The sequence below is a fragment of the Abramis brama genome (genome assembly GCF_963993115.1).
Source record: "Abramis brama genome assembly, chromosome: 21".
NCBI classification, from domain to species: Eukaryota; Metazoa; Chordata; class Actinopteri; order Cypriniformes; family Leuciscidae; genus Abramis; species Abramis brama.
In genome coordinates, this window is record NC_139983.1 from 9,276,155 (window position 1) to 9,299,068 (window position 22,914).

At 41.2% G+C, this 22,914-nt stretch overlaps 1 protein-coding gene across 2 annotated transcripts; it reads right to left on the minus strand.

Moving 5' to 3' along the window:
- Positions 1-9,036: 9,036 nt before the first annotated feature.
- On the minus strand, positions 9,037-15,662 carry slc22a3 (solute carrier family 22 member 3). 2 transcript variants are annotated; one of them, XM_084097280.1, is made up of 11 exons: positions 15,150-15,662; positions 14,835-14,938; positions 14,540-14,694; positions 14,101-14,269; positions 13,835-13,952; positions 13,396-13,502; positions 13,040-13,254; positions 12,842-12,950; positions 11,324-11,436; positions 11,132-11,231; positions 9,037-11,048 (listed from the first exon to the last, which is right to left on the minus strand). In XM_084097280.1, exons 1-11 carry the CDS (start codon positions 15,540-15,542, stop codon positions 10,949-10,951), a joined length of 1,683 nt encoding a protein of 560 aa, XP_083953406.1. In that variant the 5' UTR covers positions 15,543-15,662; the 3' UTR covers positions 9,037-10,948. The 2 variants fall into 2 exon arrangements, with proteins under 2 accessions (XP_083953406.1, XP_083953407.1); XM_084097281.1 differs by lacking the exon at positions 11,324-11,436 and having other exon boundaries at positions 10,911-11,048; positions 15,150-15,624.
- Positions 15,663-22,914: the final 7,252 nt, after the last annotated feature.

Sequence of the window (22,914 nt, forward strand, 5' to 3'; positions counted from 1 at the left end):
TCCAATGGTGTGGCGGAACGTCAGAGGCGGGTGACGTCACGTACCAGGAAACTATAAAAGCCGGCCCGAAACAGAAAACGAAAGCTTCGTAAAAGTCTGAAGTCGAGCTGACAGGCATGAAGGAGATATGGCAAGGCGACGCAACGCTCGTTCCCTCTTCAGGGAACCAAGGTTACAGTCGTAACCGAGGCGTTCCCTTTCAAGGGAACTCCCGTTGCGTCGAGAATGACGCTATGGGGAACGTCTATACCAACGCCTCCATAGCTACGAATGTCTGTCCTGTGTGTAATCTGGAGAGCAGCACTAGGAAGACAAAACATGAGACCCTGGAGCAGAGTCTAGATCCAGAGAGTAAAACCTGACGAAAGTGTGCGGTGAGGACCAGCCTGCCGCATCACAGACGTCCTGTAAAGAAACTCCTGAAATAAGGGCCTTAGAGGCCGCCATACTCCTCGTCGAGTGCGACCGGACAGCCAAAGGAGAAGGCTGCCCAGCCGCCTCATAAGCAAGTGAGATAGCCTCGACCACCCACTTGCTCATCCTTTGCTTAGACACTGGACCTCCTTTGTTAGGGGACCCAAAGCACACAAATAATTGATCACTTTTACGCCACAGGGCAGCTCTGTGGACATACGCGTCTAACGCCCGCACAGGGCAAAGCAAATTATTAGCCTCCTGGTCAGCATTTTGAAAGGGAGGAGGACAGAAGGCCTGCAGGACAATAGGTCTGACCACATTAGTGGGGACCTTGGGGATATAACCCGGTCTCGGATGTAGAAAAGCTTTCACCATACCCGGAGCAAACTCTAAGCATGACGGAGCAACCGACAATGCTTGAAGATCCCCAATTCTCTTGAGAGAAGAGATAGCCAGAAGAAAAAGAGCTTTCAAAGTTAGAAACTTCTCAGGAACCTCCTCAATGGGCTCAAAGGGGGCCAGGGACAGGCCTTGAAGTGCAATGGACAAGTCCCATGGTGGCACCCTAGAGCGAACTGCAGGCCTCAGCCTCCAAGTGCCACGAAGGAAACGAGATACCAAAGGGTCTTTCCCCACAGACATTCCACCCAAAGGAATGTGGTAAGCACCTATGGCCGCCACATAAACCTTTAAGGTGGACGGGGTCAGACCTGCAGTGAACCGGTCCTGCAGGAACTCCAGAACTGTACCAATTGGGCAGTTGACTGGATCCAACCGACGGTCACTACACCAAGAAGTGAAGACTCTCCACTTCAGGGCATAAAGTTTCCTCGTGGAGGGAGCTCTGGACTGTAGAATGGTCTCCACAACCTCAGTTGAGAGACCTGACTCTATGAGCTGGGCCCCCTCAGAGGCCAAGCCCACAGGTTCCACAGTTCTGGGCGGGGGTGAAATATCGAGCCCTCCGCCTGGGACAGAAGGTCCCTCCTGACGGGTAGCTCCAGAGGAGGCCCGTCGAGGAGCGACACAAGATCGGGAAACCATACTCTGCCCGGCCAGCGCGGGGCTATAAGAAGCAGGCAAACCCGGTCCCTGCGAACTCTCTCCAGAACTCCCGGGAGCAGAGCAACTGGGGGAAAAGCGTACAGACGTAGCCTCGGCCACGTCTGCACCATAGCATCCAGTCCCAGAGGAGCTGGATGCGTGAGGGAGAACCAAAGTGGACAGTGAGACGTCTCTCGAGACGCAAACAGATCCACTTGTGCTTGGCCGAACTCCCTCCATATCAGCTCCACCACCTCGGGGTGGAGCCTCCATTCCCCGGGCCTCGGCCCCTGCCTCGACAGAGTGTCTGCTCCTATATTCTGGACCCCGGGGATGTAAGCTGCCCTGAGTGACAGTAACTTCCCCTGGGACCACAAGAGGATATGGCGTGCCAAGTTGGATAACGGGCGCGAGCGCAAACCCCCTTGGTGGTTGATATAGGCGACTAACGACGTGTTGTCCGTGTGTACTAACACATGGTGTCCCCTGAGATCTGTGATAAAGCTCCTCAGAGCCCGGAAGACAGCTAACATCTCTAGGCGATTGATATGCCAGGAACGATGATGGTCTTCCCACAGACCTTGAGATGAGCGACCCTCCAGGATCGCTCCCCAACCCGTGAGGGAAGCATCCGTCGTTAGCAGTTTGCGACGACAAGGAGCTCCCAACACTGGGCCCTGGGACAGGAACCAAGGTTTCTTCCACATAACCAGGGCACGTAAGCATCGCCGCGTGACCCTGATTGTGCGAAATGGGTTGCCCCTCGGGGAAAACCCCCTGGTCCTGAGCCACCACTGCAGGGGCCTCATGTGCAGCAGTCCAAAAGGTATCACGTTGGAAGCTGCTGCCATGAGACCCAACAGTCTCTGGAACTGTTTGACAGTGAGTAGCTGGCCTAGCTTTACACTTTTCACAGCTGCAAGGATGGACTCTATACGTGGCGGTGACAGGCGCGCCTGCATCGACACTGAGTCCCAAACCACGCCTAAAAAAGTGGTCCTCTGGAGAGGAGAAAGCACACTCTTCTTGGCGTTCAGCCGTAACCCCAGCTCTTTCATGTGGGCGAGAACAACATCTCGATGTTGAACCGCCAACTGATGCGACTGAGCTAAAATCAACCAATCGTCGATGTAGTTCATGATGCGAATACCCTGGAGGCGCAGCGGCGCCAGAGCTGCATCCATGCATTTGGTGAAAGTGCGGGGTGATAAAGCTAGGCCGAATGGAAGAACACGATATTGGTATGCTTTGCCCCCGAAAGCAAACCTCAGGAACTTCCAATGACACGGACGGATGGAAATATGGAAATATGCGTCCTTGAGGTCTATCGTGACAAACCAGTCCTCGGACCTGATCTGTGGCACGATCTGTCTCAATGTTAACATTTTGAACTTGAGCTGCATGACTGACTCGTTCAGAACTCGAAGATCTAAAATGGGACGCAATCCCCCGTCCTTCTTTGGAACTATGAAGTACCGGCTGTAAAACCCGGTTTCCCTGTCGGAGGGAGGTACATATTCTATGGCCCCTTTCTCTAACAGAGTGTTCACTTCCTGTTCCATGACCAGAACCTGCTCGGGGCCCACCACTGTGGGCAGGACCCCCATAAACCGAGGTGGGCGTTTTTTGAATTGTATCTGATACCCTTTTTCCACGGTCTGCAGGACCCAACGAGAAACATTTGACAGTAGCTTCCACGCTGTCAAAGATTCTACTAGAGGTACCAGCCTCTCGAGACTGGTTTCTGGATTTTGTTGTTGTTGAGCAGTCAATTCGTCGCCCTGTAACGGCGCACCGGCAGGGAACGATCGAACAGACTGCTCTAACACCCTCCTCGGAGGGGGCGGGCATCCCGAGGCCACTACGTTTCCGGGTGGTCCTTGAGATATGTGCTCGCCGGAGACCGCTGCGCCCTGTAACACCGGAGGCGGCAGGGTTGGCAGAACGGTCCCCTGAGGGTACCGAAGAGAGACGGGCACCGTAAAAAGAGGTGTTAACCGCTCTGCTTCGGGGGGGACTACCCTCATTTGTCCTGAGCCCTCGGACGTCAGGATTTCTTCCCAGCAGCCTTCTTGGCAGTAATAACGGTCCGCAGATCCGCTCTACCCCTCGAAGACTGCTGGGTTTGAGCGCGCCCTCCGTGTCCCCGAGATTTTTGTGGGGGAGCACGGGAGGACACACTCTGCTTTTGAGTGGCACGATGATCAGCGCTCTTTTTAGAGGAGTGAGGCTGCTCCCGCTCAGCAGCCTCAATGAAAGAGCGGCGGGGGAGAAGTTTCTGGAGTGCAGCAGCCTGTTTTGAAGCTTCTTGCGATTTAGCTACCGCACTGTTCACTGCATCTCCAAATAGCCCAACAGTAGAAACCGGAGCATCTAAAAGAACATGTTTTTCTCTATCTTTGATGTCACTCAGATTGAGCCACAGATGCCTCTCAGTGGCCACCAGGGCTGCCATAGACCGCCCGATTGATTTAGCAGTCTCCTTGGTGGCCCTGAGAGACAAATCTGTGGCTCTACGCAGTTCGGCTACTGTGTCGGGACCAATACCCCCGCCCTCCTCTAAATCACCCAGTAATTCTGCCTGATATGCTTGCATAAGGGACATCGTATGCAGACACGCTGCAGCTTGACCAGCGGCTGCATACGATTTATGAATCAGGGAGGAAGTGAATTTAACTGGTTTGGTGGGAAGTGTAGGAGCCTTCAGGGAAGATGCCGTTGCTGGAGAGAGATAGCTCGCAAGCGTCTCTTCCACCTTCGGCATCTCCCCATAACCATACTCTTTATATTTGTAGATGGAAGAGTAATGTGATGTTTGAGGTGTATATACTCTGTATGACATAGGTTTTCCCCACGATCTCGACACCTCGGTGTGGAGATCGGGGAAAAACGGAATACTCCTACGCTGAGGCTGTGTACGAGATGGCAGGAAGCGTTCGTCGAGCTTGCTTTTCGAACGAACGTCCTGCCTATCCTCTGGCCACTCAAGAGAAAGTCTGTCAACTGCTCTTGTAACTACATCGAGCAGTTCTTCGAATGCATGAGACTGAGGTGGCGAATCCTCAGACTCAGCTTCAATACTCACAACATCCAACTCCTCAGAGCTGGATAGTTGCAGTATTGGTGCCTCTATCGGGGGGGAAGAAACCGCAGCGCGTGCTTCCACACCCTGATGAGAGGCACTGGATCTGTCAGTAAGAGGCTGAGATAAGGCAGAGCCCGTCTCAACATCCACTGACAGATCCATTTGCGAACCCCAGGTCTGAGATCGCCGCCGAGCCTCAGCCGCGGCGGGACCCGAGCCCTGGGGAACGTGGTCGGGATTGAACCGAGCCAACCGGGATCGGAGCGTCCGCAATGGAAGCGCACAGCAATGCACACAGTCACCACCCTCGAGTGCTGACTGGGCATGCTCCTCTCCCAAACAAACAACACAAAGAGTGTGTGTGTCACCTCCCGTTAAATAACGCGGGCAGGGATGGACACACACTCGATACTGCTGTTTGCTCGCCATATCTGAATAAATATATATATATATAGACAGACAACACCAAATAACAAGGACAGATTTCAACACAGAGCGCGACTGAAGACTCAGAAAGCTTTCGTTTTCTGTTTCGGGCCGGCTTTTATAGTTTCCTGGTACGTGACGTCACCCGCCTCTGACGTTCCGCCACACCATTGGACTGATTTAACATGTGCTTCAAGACGTCATCACGCAAAGCGTTCCCCATAGCGTCATTCTCGACGCAACGGGAGTTCCCTTGAAAGGGAACCAGGCTGTCCCGGCAGCTGCTTGTGTCCACTGCTCTGTCGAAAGCGTAGTAGGCATTGGTGTGGTATGCTGGATGAACTGTGGCAGAGAGAAAAGCTCTGCGTCATCAACTCAGCACAGAGAATCATCGGCTCACAGCTGCCTTCACTTGAGGACATTTACAGAACCAGATGCCTACGGCGTGCCAGAAATATAATAAAGGATTCCTCTCACCCTGGCAATCATCTCTTCACTCTGCTGCCATCCGGAAGGCGTTATTGGTCTCTTAGGACACGCACCTCCAGACTCCTGAACAGTTTTTACCTACGTGCCATCAAGGAACTGAATTCTAGCTAAAAAACGGGAGGACTGTATGCTAAATCTAGGAGGTTGTTCAATAAAGTTTTATGTAATAGTTGTACAATGACAATAAAGTATTCTAATTCTTAAAAAAAAGGTGACTTTCATTAAATGGATTTACTCATTAAATATTGAAGAACAGGTTAAGTAAAAATACAATGAATATGCAATATAGTGCATATATTAAGCAAAATACTCCTCTCTGAGTTAAGTTTTCTAGCTGACTAATGAGTTTTTGGACACTGAATGACTTTTCTGAGGTAAATGTGATGTTATGTGACAATAAGTATGTTTACATGCACACCAATATGTTGATAACTCACAAAAATCAGCTTAATGAAATGCTGACCTTAGGGAATCTCCTGATGCAAACTGCAAACCTGTTGTTCCGGTTTACATGCAAACCAGTAACCCGGCAACAAAAATAAGCCACGTGTACAGTCTTTTTTTAAAAACATTTCTTTAGCTTTTGAATAGATCATGAAATGGGTTTTTGAAGATGATAGAATGATGTTGTATTTAAATGTGTTTATTTACTCTTGCTTGATCTGTAAAGCACTTTGGGTCAACTTCTGTTGTTTTTAAATGTGCTATAAAAATAAAGGTTGACTTGACTTGACAATACTTTTAAATTATTGCAAGACTTTTCATTTATTAATAAATCAGTTTATTTCCCAGTAGTGATTTCAAAACGTAATCATTCACGGATCTGACTCTGAGTTTTCCACTTGTTATGTTTATTGTGATGTTATATAAAGCATTAAAAACCGAATAGTGTTCCAACATGTCAGCAGGAAACATACGGACTCTTACGGATATATTATCTCATGCAGTTACAGATGCAGCATTTTGACTGTGGCACTTCTGCACAAGATGAGAATGTCTCAGTTACTATTGTAACCTCTCTTCCCTGATGGAGGGAATGAGACGTGGTGTCGAAATGCTGACACTAGGGGGTCACACTTGGGAGCACCAAACACTTCTAATTGGAAAGTGGAATTTGCATGCGCCACTCCCCCGGACATACAGGTATAAAGGAGGCAGCACGCAACCACTCATTCAGGTTTGTGCAGAGGAGCCGAGAGTATGTCCTGGCCACTTCAGCGGGCAGTTCTGTGTTGTGCCAGAACGGACACCATGTCTCGGGAGATTACAATAGTAACCGAGACGTTCCCTATCTGTCAGTCACTTCAACGTGGTGTCGAAATGCTGACTCTTGTGGTCCCTATGGAAAATGCCAACTCTGCTGAACTGAGATACAAGGTCCTGGCAATCCAGATGTAGGCAAACCACTGTGTGCCAGGCAACCGGTGCAATCGCGACAACATAACCTATCCAGTGCCCCCACTTAAGCTGTGTAGTCCTTCGTACCACTCAGGGATCGAAAGGAGAGTACTTACAATGCAAATAGGTACTAGAGGTCGTCTCGGGTCCTAAAATCTGTACCCGAATCAACCTAAATCACTTCTTACCCGAACCCGACGTGCATAAATTATTTTTTACACAGAAAAACCCAACCCAAGACAGTTATACCGAGTCCGACCCGACTAATTTCAAACCCGACTGGACGAACGAAAACAGCATTGACGTGTGCACAGCCTGCAGCCAGTCAGGAAAAATCCTGGTGTTCTGCTGACTGATTTAGCCGTTGCTCCATTACTTTCATTTATTTATTTATTTTTTTGTTACTTTATATTATTGCCTGCCCGATGGATACAAGTTATTTCTGAGTTTGACTTTCAATTGTGACCAGTGATTGGAAAAATAAACATAGCCTACAGATTGATAAAAATGAAATCGATAGCCTAATAATAAATCATGGATTCACTAGTGTTGTCTGCAGATATATTTACCTCACCTCTGGCGAAGGGCTTCTGCAATCTGCACACAAAAAAGAAAAGTCCTGCATGCACACAGTGTAATGAAGTGAATGAACGAGCGTTTCTCAAAAATTCACTTGACATGGACGCGCAAGTACGCGCTGAAGTGCTTAAATGTCAATTGCTCATCACTGTTACCTCATTAAGTCCTATAACTATTGGTGTGATGTTATTTAACTGACCATAAGATGATTAAAGTTTATTTTAATCCATCAAAGTTTTGGACCCTAACCCGCTCGAGTCTTGTGTCGGACCTTAAGTTTTCAGATCCAAGTGGACCCATGAAGACCTCTAATAGGTACCTTCAGCTCAATTTCCATTTTACCTTTTTCTCATTTTTTGGGGAGGAAAAAATCTACAGCTGTTGCAGACCGGAGCACTTAGGAATCGCTCTTCCTCCCAAGTAGGAGAAAGAACACTATGGAGACCACATACTGCCCTTCGGCCAGTTGTCCAGTTTTTTGAAATGTCCGTACCTGACAACACACATGATTAAACTGACTTAAACCCTGAGATTCTCAAATCTCGCAAAGATATTAGGTGTCGCCCAGCCTGCTGCTCTGCAGATGTCTGTTAGAGAGTCGCAGTTGGCTAATGCCCAGGATGATGCCACAGTCCTTGTGGAGTGTGATCGTACTCCAAAGGAGCATGGCAGCCTTGTGCCAGATATGCCAAGGCTACAGCATTCACTATCCAGTGGGCCAACCTCTGTTTGGAGACAGTCTTCCCCTTCTGCTGTCCCTCAAAACAGACAAAGAGCTTCTCAGAGCTCCTGAAGCTCTGCGTGCGGTCCAGATAAATGTGCAGGGCTCGTGCTGAACACAACAATAACAACGATAAGGCTGGGTCTGCCTCATCTCGAGGCAGTGCTTGCAAGTTCACCACTTGGTTCATAAAATGACCAAACTCGAGGCTCGTTTTGCTGACAGAGAACGCCTGCACGTCCCCAAACTTCCCCAACCTCCTCAAAATGGAGTCGAGTGTGGTCAAGAGCTGGGATGAGAGGGCATCCAACTTAACTGACTCTAGCGGCTCAAGGGCCAGCAAGACTACAGAGATCCCATGAGGGAATAGGAGGATTCAACCTCCTGGCACCTCTCAGGAACCTGATCATCAGGTCGAGGTTCCCTAACGATTTGCCACTCACTGCTTTATGATGTGCTTCTATGGCAGATACATACACTTTCAGGGTGAAAGGGGACAGGCCAGCCCTCCAGCCTCTCCTACAGGAAGGACAGCACTGACCTGACTGCGCATCTCTATGGGTCTTCCCCTCGGGAAGCACACCAGAGTAGCAAATTAGCTCTAAGAAATATTAATAATCAATAATAACTTGTTATAACTGATTATGAATATTTGGATCAGTTAATAGAATTAACTTAATGTAGTAAAATTAATATTACAATCAATTAACCTGTTTGTGCTGTGAACACTCTGTGTTCATTTTTTATTAATTCTAAGAAATGTACATTTCCGGGGCATGGGAAATGTCTTTCTTACTGTAACAGTACTATTCAGAGCTTGTAGTCAAAATCTATGATTAGGGACTCCAGTATATGAGCTTGAGACACGGACAACTTTACGTGCGACATGAACAAGATTTTATTAACTAGACTATTAACTTAAACTACTCTAACATACACATACATACATACATACATACAGTTTACCAAGAGAAAGAGAGCTGAAGCAGAATACAGGAAAGCAAGAAGACAGCATTGTTTGAAATTCAGCAGATCAACAGCCTTGAGCAAACCATCAGTTTAGTTCTAACATGCCCTTCTTAAAAAGGGGTAAGGATACTTAATGTATCAAATAATGATACTAAGTTTGATACTTGCGTGTCTCGCCCATTTGAATTAAACTGTCCTGATGCAATTTGTTGAGGCTACAGTTGTCTTGATGTGAGAGAACCAGTGGGAGTCAGAGGATATTTGGTGAATGGAAAGACAAGGCCGCAGCCTGGCACAAGCTTGGGGGTCCTTAGAAAACTTCTAGTTCAGCATCATTTTCACATCAGGATTTCAGAAAGGGACTAAGAGAGTAAGAGACCAAGAGACTAAGAGACTAAGAGCCGTGATCTTGTGATCAATGATTTTTAAAGCGTGAAGGTGTCACACCCTCTGGATGGTTGTGAGCCAATAAGAAATTGTTCCCTTTGGAGGGAATTTCTTTACGACCTTTTGTTCAAGCAGGCCTTTGAACATGTAATTTGATTGGGTGTTTAACAAAAGAATCTTCAAGATTCTTATAATACTAATGCGTCACAAAGTTAGCAAAATGTAATGTAAATGAACAAATGGGGGATGAAGATTGGAGTTTATAGAGACACATTCTACACATGTTTTTGGTTAACCATAGTATGAAACATTAATCCAAAAGAGTTGAATGAATACATAGGCCAAACTACATAAAAGGAAAATCATGAAATGGGAAAATTAGATACATGTTTATACATTTCTCAAGTGGTTATATGTAGAATATATAGGATTAAAAGGGTTTATTTCTCCTTTTCAGCAAGAATTAAGAGAGAGTCACCCTCTCTGCAATTCGTTTTGGGGTCGTAAAAAGTCTTATCAGTCTTAATGTGTCCTGTAACAGGACACCGGGTTCTGCTAGTGTGTTAGCTTCATTTGGGATGTTAGTTTTGGGGGAAGTTTGCTGAGGTTCACTAACCTTAACACTATTCTTACATTAAATGCCTGGCACTGATTTTTTTCCAGCCTGTTTAACATTCAGACTGATGGTTGATTGTTCAGGTTTGTTTGTCCTATTAACACACAGCAGTTGAAAGGCTAACCTCATTTCCCATGATGCCCTAATGTAATGGCTACAGCAACACTGATGTACAAAACGGGGAGAGTCTTATTTTTTCCATTTAAGCTTAATTTAAGACGAAATATTTTTATTGCCCAATTGATTGTAAACTAAATTTTATCATCCAATACACTTGAGTAAACTGAAATTCAGCGAAAAACATATTACAAAATCTGTATAGCTCTTCTGAACTAGAATGACTAGATTGGGTGTTGCTGAACGTTCCCCAAAAATAAATGCAATGAATTTACCTTTTGTTCAGACTCATGCACTAACGTATAACATAATACAATAGAATTTATAGGTCATTACGTGTTAATTAACATAAACTATTGTGTGTCTCTAAAAGCATCTCTTCATTAAAAGCGAGTTTTATGGATGGCTGGATGTGAAGTTTGAGCATCAATATAAAAGAGCTAAAGAAACACTAGGAACACAGAACACTGAAAATATATTAACACTTAGATACATTAGATATCAAATATGAGGAAATACATTTAAAGAACAAAAGAAAAAATAAACATCAAAAAAGCAAATAAAGCATTAAAAGTGTAGGAATAGGTCATATTTAAAAATATAAGGTCTAAAGGCATCTGAAGGCAACTATACCTTCAGATTTTCTTTTGTATGCATATTTCATATATGATATTATTAACCATAGATCGTATGACTACATTTATTGTTTACATTTATTGTCACTTCTCTCAATAGCTTTCATCGGAACAATGCTTATTTCAGGAAACTGAGCACCATCTTTTTCCTTGTGTCTGCGCCTGCTAAAGAAAATATGATATTATTAACAGGCTAAACTAATAACTGGCCTATTATTAGTGAATTGAAAACAGAAAACTTGACCTACCTTCTCATATTTTCCACATCATCCACAGTTTCTGGGAGATCAACACCTTTCATTTCTGGTAAAAGCATCACTAGTCCACTGTACAGAACAGACATGGCCCCTGTATATGGTGACAGAGAGAATTGTGACAGCTGATAACAAACACAATGGAATTATTTCTATTGTCATTTCTGCAATTGAAAGACTCCTCACCATAGACAAGAAGGGGAAGTTCTTGCCAAATACTAGCTAATCTGTACAGAATAAACGGAGCAACAACCGCCCCAATGTCACTGGCTGAAGAGCATACAGATACACCCAAGTTTCTGTAAAACCGGTAACAAAAATCTGTAAATTACTAACAAAACAGAGAACAAAACAATGTATATTTAAACAAATACCCAATCTAGAAAAGCAATACTCTTCAAGATAAACTCTATATTTCAAAGCTTCACATGAAAGTTTCAAACAGTTTGATGGTCTGAAGGTTATTTAATGAATAAAGTTTGCATACTTGGGCATTTTAAAGAGTGATTTAAAGTTTGAATGTTATATAAGCATTTGATATCGTTTATGCATTGTGGTTGCTAATGTGCTGTCAGTGGTATGCTATATTACTACAGCTGTTCTGGGTGATCATTATGGTACTGATCAATGGTGGGACTTTGGGGATATTTAATTGAAAAACCTTAAAGGAGTAGTTCACTTTAAAATGAAAATTAGCCCATGATTTACTCACCCTTAAGCCATTAGGTGTATATGACTTTCTTCTTTCAGACGAATACAATCGGATTTATATTAATAAACACCCTGACGCTTCCAAGCTTTATAATGGCAGTGGATTGAAACCATCAGATTTAAGCTCAAAAAAGCGCATCCATCCATTATAAGAACTCTACACGGCTCCGGGGGGTTAATAAAGGCCTTCTGAAGTGAAGCGATGAGTTTGTGTAAGAAAAATATCCATATTTAAAACTTTTGTAAAGTAAAATCCGGCGAAACGAACATACGGAGTCCACTTAAGTGTAAAGTGCAACTTATGCGAGTAATGCGACGTACTGCTGATATTTACGCTACGCTACTTCTGATGTCACAAGTTGCATAAAACAATTAGTTCCACGCATCTGTTTCTGTAATCAACACTGAACTGACTTCAGCTGAACAACAGCCGAAATGCATTATTTTCCTGTTATTACTGTAAAGCTGCTTTGAAACTATCTGTATTGTATAAAGCGCTATATAAATAAAGGTGACTTGATTTGACTGTATAAATAAAGGTGATTTCAGTTGATTACCCTCCCTGTGTATTTAATCCCTGAGTTCTTTCTGTTCAGTCTTGTTTATGTTCATTGTTTGTGGTTGCTTTTCATGAGAGTTGTCTCCTGTGTTTTTGGTGAAGATTTGTAATTAAAGATTATTCTGGTGGGATTATATCATCATACGCTTCACTGCAGCCACTCACTTGTGACACATACATAAAGTTTCCAAATATAAACTTCATCAAATTTCACGTTTTCGGTGTGGGTGTGAGTAATTTACGTTGTAGAACAAAACGTCAAGGTATCGTCAAGTTATGTTTACCACAGTTTCTAGAATAACAGTGTGCCAACCAACCATGATCTTGAGACAATATTAAATAATACAAATATTTGGCTTTAATTAAACATAACAGCATTAACATCCTTCTGTTTCATATTCCTTGACTGATATAGACGGATAAATAATTCAAACCTGAGAGGTGTTGGATACAGTTCTGTGTTGGCAAAGTTCACAGTCTCATTCCCAATGGCAACAGCCAGTCTTCCTATTATCGCAATGGTTCTTTTGAGCCAGGAAATATCTTGAAAAATAGAATGATGAACACTGTGAACACCAGATTTAGGGATAATTTCTGATCATTTAAGAATCATTTCTGGTGGTGTAGCTTACTTGGTGAAATAAATGGTACAGTCAAACAAGCGGCCCCTCCAATAAAATTGACTGTAGCCATGAGGTGACGTCTGCCAATTCGGTCAACTAAAAAATAAAATATAATTCCAGTTGGAAGCTCCACCACAGCTGAAATGAGGAAATCCAGGAAAACATTATCCCCTGTGATTCCTAACCGTAACACCAAACCCTGGAACACCACAGCACCAGTAAACCTTCAGGAAGATAATGCAACAAAAACATCACACTATAGTGATCTTGGTCTAATGCAGGAATGGTCTGCTTGTTTTTATACTTTGATATTGTTAAATAACAGCATAAAAATGTGTATTCAAGGACACATAAAGAAAACTCACCATGCATATATCAAGATGAGGGTGTGCTTCCTCATTTTAGGAGTCCTAAATAAATCTTTATATGAAGGGTGTATGATTTCCTCTTGTTTTTCTATCAGAAGATCCATCTAAACAAATTAATACAAAATAGTTCCTGTTAAATACATAAAAGCAGCATTTTCCAGACTACTGGAGACTCATGGTACAGATGATTACTTAATTGAGACGCACTGTTATTTATAAAGCGACAGTCTTGCACATCAAAACTACATTTTGCACACTACGGCAGCATGAGAAGGATAGAATGTATAATTGAACAGCAATTACACACTTTATGCATAAACTTTGCTCTTAACAAGCAGTAAAAAAAACCTTATCGTCTTTGATATTGTCACATCATATCATAATTATGAATTCCAAACTCAACAAAGAGAGTGATAAATAGTTAGTGTCAAATTACCTCTTGAAAGTCTTCAGGAATCGATCTTTTATTGCACTTGGCAATGCTTTCAATAATATTTACAGCTTCTTTTGTCCTCCTTTGTGACAGTAACCATCTGGGAGACTCTGGAATAACCCTGTGACCACATCAATGTTTGCCATATCCAGTAAATGATATGTGATGGAATACCAATAACTTATGTAGAATGACTGAAGAGAACCCTCATTTCAAATTTGATTAAGAATCATTCACAAATATGTTATCATTCCATTGCAAGCAATTACCAGTAATAGACCAGAAAGATGAATGTTGGCAGAGTCATGGCCAGCTGTAGGTTTTTCCATGAAGGAATGTAATACGCAAGAGCAGGAAGGAGCACCAAACCCAACGAGTACAGCGTCCGGGTCATAATGGAGACAAATTTCCTGTTATTTGATCCAAAGAATTCGATAACTGTTTTGAAAAAAGAAAATATATCAAGAAAACAGGTCTGCAGTCTTCATGCTCCTAGTGCAAGATACTAGAACCTCAAAACTGTGTTTTTGTAAACATATCAGTAAAGTTACACACAAAGTACACTATTGTTTCAGAAAAATGATTGCTTTTCAACTTTATCTTTTTAAATGACCATGTTGTTTTATTTTACCCGTGGTTAATAGAGTTCTCATCTGATGTTAATTCATGTTCTCAACAGTCACATAAAAAGGCATCTTATGTACTCACTTAGCACATATGTGGCAGTCCATGCTCCTTTGGCGAAAAAACCTTGCAAAAATCGGAAGAACAGGAGCAAAGGGTAATAATAAGAAAAAATAATACATATCCCAGAGACTCCAAGGCCGAATATAGATGCAATAAAACATGGTTTTCTTCCAAACCTGTAAAAAAAAAAAAAACTTGCTTAACTACCTTTATTATTTCCAAGCTCAAATATGACAGTAAACACAATTAGATTTTTTGAAGAATACCACAAAACATACTGAAACATGAAAGATGGTCATAAAGCATTTGATCAAACCTGTCAGCTAGGTATCCAGTCACTAAGGCACCTATAAAGAACCCTACAGCTAAGGATACCTGATTCAGGTCTGCAAGCCATGAGTCTTCACAAACCAATGAAAACTACAGGACACATGAGGAAAACATTCAGATTAGGGTAAGTAACAAACACAACTACACATCTAGATTTAGTAAACGTAATAAGGAGCTGTGTTTAAAACATTGATCAGTTACATTTTAAAGCGTGCAAACCCAAAGGAAGCAGATATATGTCAATGATTTGCCATTTTCACTTTTGAGTCATTTCTAAAGCAGAGCTGGTAGTTTTTCTCACCTCTGTTACAATGGTGGTCCGGTTCTCATTAAAGGTCCACCCTTCATTACAGGAGGATAGATGAGTGCTGTTGGTGAATAAGGACCGGTCGACAGAGACATTACATGTGAGCGCGCTCCCGTTCCAAAGCGCGTCAAACTTCACGCATTTACTAAACGCGCCGCGCGGGCCAGTGCGGGGAACTGCCAGATCGCGCACCTGCTCCTCTGAGAAACCGCATTTCTCCTGGATATCCGCACTTTTACACCAGTGATCTGGCGTATATCCTAAGAATACAACTCCAATAAGCACAAATGCGAGCGGTAAAATAGGCAAAGAACCCAAGAGAGAGATTCTCTTCTGATACAACCCGAAATCACCAGCATGCTGCAGAAGTTCATCGAAATTAGACATCTTTTCAAATGTTAGTGGAAGCGGTTTATTTTATCATATAAAGTTGAAGATATGAAGATGTTGTTGCCAAGTTTGGTGTGGTTTTCAGAGTGAGTCACGCATGAGCTTTTAAAGGGCTGCGAAGGAGGAGTTAAAAACCCAAGAACCTGATCAAAGTTCCTTCGCGTCATGTGAGTCAAGTCAAGTCAAGTCACCTTTATTTATAGAGCGCTTTTTACAATACAGATTGTATCACAGCAGCTTCACAGTGATTGATAACATTAAAATAATACAACAAAGTTTGTTTGTAGAAGAAAATTGCGTCATCGTCCACCTTAAGTAAGGCAGATCAATAATTTTGTTGAATATTAAATGTCCCCAAAACAACATGAGGAAACAACATAGTCAGAAACTTAATGAAAGGTGCTGTAATGCATCAAATGTGCCTTTTACCTTTTTTTGCAAATCAATCAAAAGAACGCTCGCTGCTGCCTGTCAGACACTTTGCGCGTTCGAGTTTACTGTCATCGGATTGTTGGTACAAATTTGGAGGCGGTGCTTTGGCTAAATTTGCTTAAACTTAGACACTTTTGAATTCGTGACCACTTTTTATACCAAATTTTAGAAATTTACCACTAAACAAGAAAATGAGTTTGACAAAATTAACTATCTGTTTGATTATTGGGCAATCTGGTTGATTATTGATAATTATAATGTTTTTTTTCTTTTCTTTTCTTTTTTTTTTTTAGCATAATGCATTGAATTGTAAGTGGACAAGTGCACATGCGGCCTAACATTTTTAATTTAGGAATTTTGTAAATCAAGTTAAACAAATTAAACAGGCTTGTTTGCAGTTTCACAATAACTGGGTTTCCATCCAAATGTGAAGCGAATCTTTTCAAAGTTTGCAAAAAAACAAAGAAAAAAAAAACAAACAAATGCGAATTAGGTGTGTTTCCATCAAGTTGTTCCAGCTGATGACGGTGGTATTGGTAACCTAGTAACCAACAGTAAATAAAACACCATCAGCGGAAACAGTAGTGATGTGTCCTTCGCGAATGAGCACATCTGCAAGATATCTGTTAAAGAGTACTTGCTTCATCTGGAATGCATCTGCCGTATACAAACATCTGAGAAAAGTCTTTAAGATGTCAGTTTTACATACATTCTAAATTATAAACATCTTAAAGACATTTTCTAAATGTCTATTTAACATCTGACAGGAAAATGTCCTAGAGACGTATTGCAGATGAGCAAACACTCTAAAAAATATGTCCTCCAGCTCCTTAAGTGAATGGTGAGAGTCGGTTCTCGTCTGAGAGCCATTTTCCCTTACAAGACAGAATAATATGATTATCCTTTCGCTACACTGCTCAGCCATACGTCAAGTAGTCACATAGCTGAATGTTATTTTGATGTGTATGTGTGTGTAATATTACACCGCCGCTCTCGATTCGTCGCACACACACACATACAGTAGGCTACACATTAACACAGTGTTTCCCAACCACTAGTGTGCCATTGTCAGGTGTGCCGTGGGAAATGATTAAATTTCAAAAAATAATAAAAAATAAATGCTACAAATAAGAATATATCATTGCGCTGTTGGGCCGAAACTTTTGCTGCGTCCGAAAACTGAAAAATACTGCCTCCACAGGCAGGATACGGAAGTAGAAAGTAGGGGTGCACGATTATCGCAATGAAACCGCACGCGATTTGGCAAAGGCTGTGATTATTTTATGCATGGCTTGTCAGTGCAGCACGGCTGATTAAATGCTGCTCCATCTGAAAGCCAGAGGGCGCTCTCACACAGACATGCCAAATATGCCCCGCCGCAGAAAAACGATAACACACGAAATTCCTATCGGGCATCATACTATCTCTGTAGCTGAATAAACAGAAGATTGAAACGCTTTGATTAAACATGACTAATAAACACACGACTGCCTTATTCTGTGTAAGAAGCCACATCATCTCACAGAAGGATGCTCAACTGTCGTTATGAAGTGAGTTTGGAGTAAAAGCATGTTATTAAATGTTGTCTTTTGTTTGCGAAAATACTTATCATGTTTGGAAAGATGTTTGACGCGTGTTGCTTTTTTTAAATGCACGTTATTAGTGACTCGTGCTTTCAGATGGAGCAGCATTTACAGAGCCGTACATCAATGACAAGCTGCACATAAAAAATAATCGCAGCCTTTGAGATTTCATAATCGCAGTAAGCCAAATCGGTTTAAGTGCGATTTCATGTAAATTGCGATTAATCGTGCCCAATGATCGAGCCACTTCCTGTCTCCTAAAAAACCTTCATCTGATCGATTTTTGAAGGCAGCATAGATGGATCCTTCGCTGCCTTTGATATCCCACAATACTGTGTGTTCCATTCCCTGACTGTTGAGCTAAAAAATTAATAAAGATGCCGAATTTGGTATTGTCACCAAATTTGTTGTCACCAAACCTCTCTCTCTTTTGTTATCGATCACTAAATCATTACGCTGCCTCAGAAGTCTGTTTGAAATCAGTTTTGTGAGGTATCTTCATGCATAAACGCTGCCTGCTAAGTCATTGCCTGACAGGGCAGCGAACAAGTCAGCTGACTAGGTTTTCGGATGCAGTCATTGAATCTCTTTGTATTATTTTGTCATTGTTTTAGAAAATTAGGCTAATGTTATTAGTCATCCTTTACTTGTGTATGGGTTTTAAAAATATTTAACCAATAAAAAGCATTTAAAAAAGGTTGTGACTAAACGATTGGCTCCTCAAACTGTCAGTCAGATCTCATAACTCCACCCCGCCTAAAATTAGAATGTACCGCGCCTGCGCAGTTTGGAGAGATCTCGGTTTTTGAACAGCGTTTAATTTATTTTATTTAAAAAAAAAACAGTGTCCATAAAGGCTAAGTTTTTTAGTATTTGAAAAGGGGAGAATAGTCTTAGTCTTTGCCATCTAGTCTAGAAGCAAATATGGTGTTTTAAATATCTTGTGCATAGCGTTTCATCTTTTGTATCATGAGATTTTGATCATGAGATTTCAACGACTAGAAAACAGAGCTCCCATATCAAACTTTAGATCTTTTACGTTGATGAAAACGTAACGTGACGCACGTACTGCCTCAGATGCGGCTGTTCCAGTGACAGACAAACTATATCTGTCATTCGCTGGTCAAAAACCTCATAACTCAATTTGAGCTTGATTTTCATAAAATGTAAAAGGTACAATATGTAAGAATTTTGTAATAAAATATCCAAAAATCACTTGCACAGTGTGATATATTTCCTACAGTTGTGTACTTACAATATCCCAAAAGTTCCCAAAGATTTTTAATTTCGGAGAAATTCTAATTTTAAATAATGGCTCGTCCCTGGTCATTGTCGCCTGTCAGTGACGTAATATCCGCGTTATCCCTGGTTCCGCTCGTACTGCCATAGTAACCATGGCAACAGACGTGGACAACTGCGTTATGTCTAGCGGCACGCCCACCTGTTGTTGTTTCGTTCAAACATTATGGCGTTTTCGAGATACCGAGAGCTCAACGTCCACGACTAACTTGACAGAGACGCTGCTCTTGCATGTACTTTATTAGACAGGTGAGCAAATGTACATAAAACTAATCAATGTTATATAGCGCAACATGATGAAATGTTAGAATATGATCAGTATGTTATTCTAATGTTGATCTAGCTTACTGCTAGTCTCATACAGATCAACTAACACATAGAATAACATTATAACTTTAAACACACTCATATGCAGTTTAGTGTGATAGTGTAGATCAAGTGAAACAGCGCTGTGTTACCTCACAAGTTTCATTCGTCTAATAAACTGACCTGTGTGAGTAATTCAATACTTGCGGGTAGTTCGGTAGAATGAAATGTCCTTATTCCTTTATATCTGCGGGACTCGCGTGTGGCGCTGATATCTGTCTCTATAGCAATCGTGCCCTGCTTCATACCACAGTCATGTTGAAAACATCAATGTATTCACTCATCCATAAAAATTATTAGATCAATCGGCATGACGACAAGTTCCATAATTCCGCTTATGCGTCATCAACCTAAGCCTTTGTTATTGTAAGAGGTTAGCGACCCCTAGCAGCGAAAAAAAATACATATTGTAGCTTTAATATTATAATGACACGTCTCTGACCATAGCTATATGTATATGTATATATATATACAGCGGGGGAAATAAGTATTGAACACGACATTTTTCTCAGTAAATATATTTCCAAAGGTGCTATTGACATGAAATTTTCACCAGATGTTGGTAACAACCCAAGTAAGCCATACATACAAAGAAACAAACAAAAATAAGTTCAGAAATTAAGTTATGTGTAATAATGTGAAATGACACAGGGAAAAAGTATTGAACACATGAAGAAAGGGAGGCGCAAAAAGGCATGGAAAGCCAAGACAACTGCTGAAAACTTACAGTAATTAAAAAGCAATCCAGCCCCCTGTCAGTGGAAATTAATAACAGCTGGTTCAGTCCCAAATGATGGCCTACAAAAAGGTCTCATTGCCAAGGTGTCACACAAGACACATCTCATGATGGGTAAAAGCAAAGAGCTGTCTCAAGGCCTTCGCAACCTAATTGTTGCAAAACATAATGATGGCATTGGTTATAGGTGCCATTCTAAGCTTCTGAATGGTCCAGTGAGCACTTTTGGGGCCATAATACGGAAGTGGAAAGACAATAATTTCACCATAAATTTGCCTCGACCAGGTGCTCCTCGCAAGATTTCTGATAGAGGAGTGAAAAGAATAATCAGAAGAGTTGTCCAAGAGCCAACACCAAGTTGTATGGTGTTTTTAGGGTAATGTGCACTGCCATTTCTCCTCCAAATATGGTGTGTATTATGGCATCCAAACAGTTCAATTTTGCTCTCATGTGACCACACATATTTTCCAAATGTTGTGCAGCAAACTTTAAATGAGTTTCAACATGCTTTTTTTTCAGTAATGGAGTCTTGCGTGGTGAGCGTGCATACAGGCCATGGCGGTGGAGTGCATTACTTACTGTTTTCTTTGAGACAACAATACCTGCTATCTGCAGGTCTTTTTGAAGCTCTCCACAAGTGATCCTTGGCTCTTGGACAACTCTTCTGATTATTCTTTTCACTCCTCTATCAGAAATCTTGCGAGGAGCACTGGTCGAGGCAAATTTATGGTGAAATTATTGTCTTTCCACTTCCGTATTATGGCCCCAAAAGTGCTCACTGGACCATTCAGAAGCTTATAATGGCACCTATAACCAATGCCATCAATATGTTTTGCAACAATTAGGTTGCGAAGGTCTTGAGACAGCTCTTCGCTTTTACCCATCATGAGATGTGTCTTGTGTGACACCTTGGCAATGAGACCTTTTTGTAGGCCATCATTTGGGACTGAACCAGCTGTTATTAATTTCCACTGACAGGGGGCTGGATTGCTTTTTAATTACTGTAAGTTTTTTGCGCCTCCCTTTCTTCATGTGTTCAATACTTTTTCCCTGTGTCATTTCACATTATTACACATAACTTAATTTCTGAACTTATTTTTGTTTGTTTCTTTGTATGTATGGCTTACTTGGGTTGTTACCAACATCTGGTGAAAATTTCATGTCAGTAGCACCTTTGGAAATATATTTACTGAGAAAAATGATGACGTGTTCAATACTTATTTCCCCCGCTGTACTTTTCTTTTTTTCTTTTTTTCAAGAAAAAAACTACAATAGTGCAAACACGCATCTCTTACAAGTCTAGAACATTTCCAACAATGTATATATTAAACAAGTAAAATAAAAATACCTCCCATGCCAATGCCAATTTAATGGGTAATTTACCAGTGGAGTAATTACATTTCATCAAAAAAGAAAGGCCACCTACCATTTTAATATTATTAGTGATAAAATACCACATCTGACCCAAGCAAGCATCTCTTCAACCAATTAATTTTGAATGTGTTTTTAGTATCATCAAGGTTCAGGACTTCAAGACCCCCCTCACTCCTTTTGTTTGCTAAAATATATTTCTTCAATTTGTGAGATTTATTATTCCAAATAAAATCAAGAAAAATCTTATCAATATTTTTGGAGGTGTGATTATCTACAGCTAAAGGCAGGGAATGGTACACACATCTGGATAATCCATCTGCTTTGGATAAAAAGACTCTGCCTAAAATTGACAGATCTCTTTGTAGCCAACTATTAAAAATATATTTTGTTTTGGATAGTCGTGGAGAAAAATTCAGAAACTGTCTACTAATTACATTTTTCGTTATATGAATCCCCAAATATTTCACTTCATTTTTAATTGGTATATTTTCAATTTCAGTTTCTATATTGTCAAATAAGCAAATAATTTCACACTTGGATAAATTAAGTTTGAGCCCAGAAGCATTAGAGAAATTATTAAATGCAGTTAAGACTGGAGAAACTTGCTCTTTATCTTTTAAGAGTGGTAAAGTGGTATCATCTGCTAATTATGAGATTCGAATATAATATAATATCTCTATTAAAGACATTAAGACCAACAATGTTATTATTGTGCAAATCAATTGATAATGTTTCTACAACCAATAAAAATTGGGCAAACTATAAAAAAGGGCAAAAAAGGGCAACCCTGTCTTATTCCGCGAAGAATAGGAAACCTTGGTGATGTTCGTGAATTTAAAATTATACAGCTATCAATATTTTTGTACAACATTAATAAAATTGGATGGGAATCCAAAAGCCTCTAAAGAGCTTATAAGGAGCTGGTGCCTTGTAAAAATCAAGGAATAAGATCATTGCATCAGACTCAATTTCTTCTTTCAATTAATAAGATCCAGAACAAGTCGAGTATTACAACTAATATGACGTCCTTTCATAAAGCCAGTCTGTGTTTCATTAATGATATGACGTAAATGTTGTTTTAATCTCTTGGCAAATATAGAAGCAATTAATTTATAATCAAAATGTAGAAGTGTGATAGGGTGTCAATTATCAATTATAGTTACATCTTTGTCTGGTTTGGTAATAAGAGATATCATTCCTTGTTTATAGTGGGAATCATCGTTCCAGTTTTTATTCTTGAAGCATTAAGAAAAAGGGTTGTTCTAAAATTTCCCAGAACTGTATTTCATTGCATCTATAATTTCAATTAAAGAAACAGGAGCCTCACATAATATCTTAAATTCATCACTTATTTGCGGTATATTTCTTAATTTGATTTTTGGTTTGCCTGAAAATCAGAGAATAAATTTCTATAAAAATTAGTGACAAAATTCTCTATTTCTTCAGGGTGTTTGGAAACTGAATTGTTAACTTGCAAAGCAGAAATGTTTTTCCTTTTAAAATTCCTTTTCTCAAGTGAAAAGAAAAGGCTTGGATTTTTCTCTCCTTCCTCAATCCATCTCGCCCTGGACCTAACGAA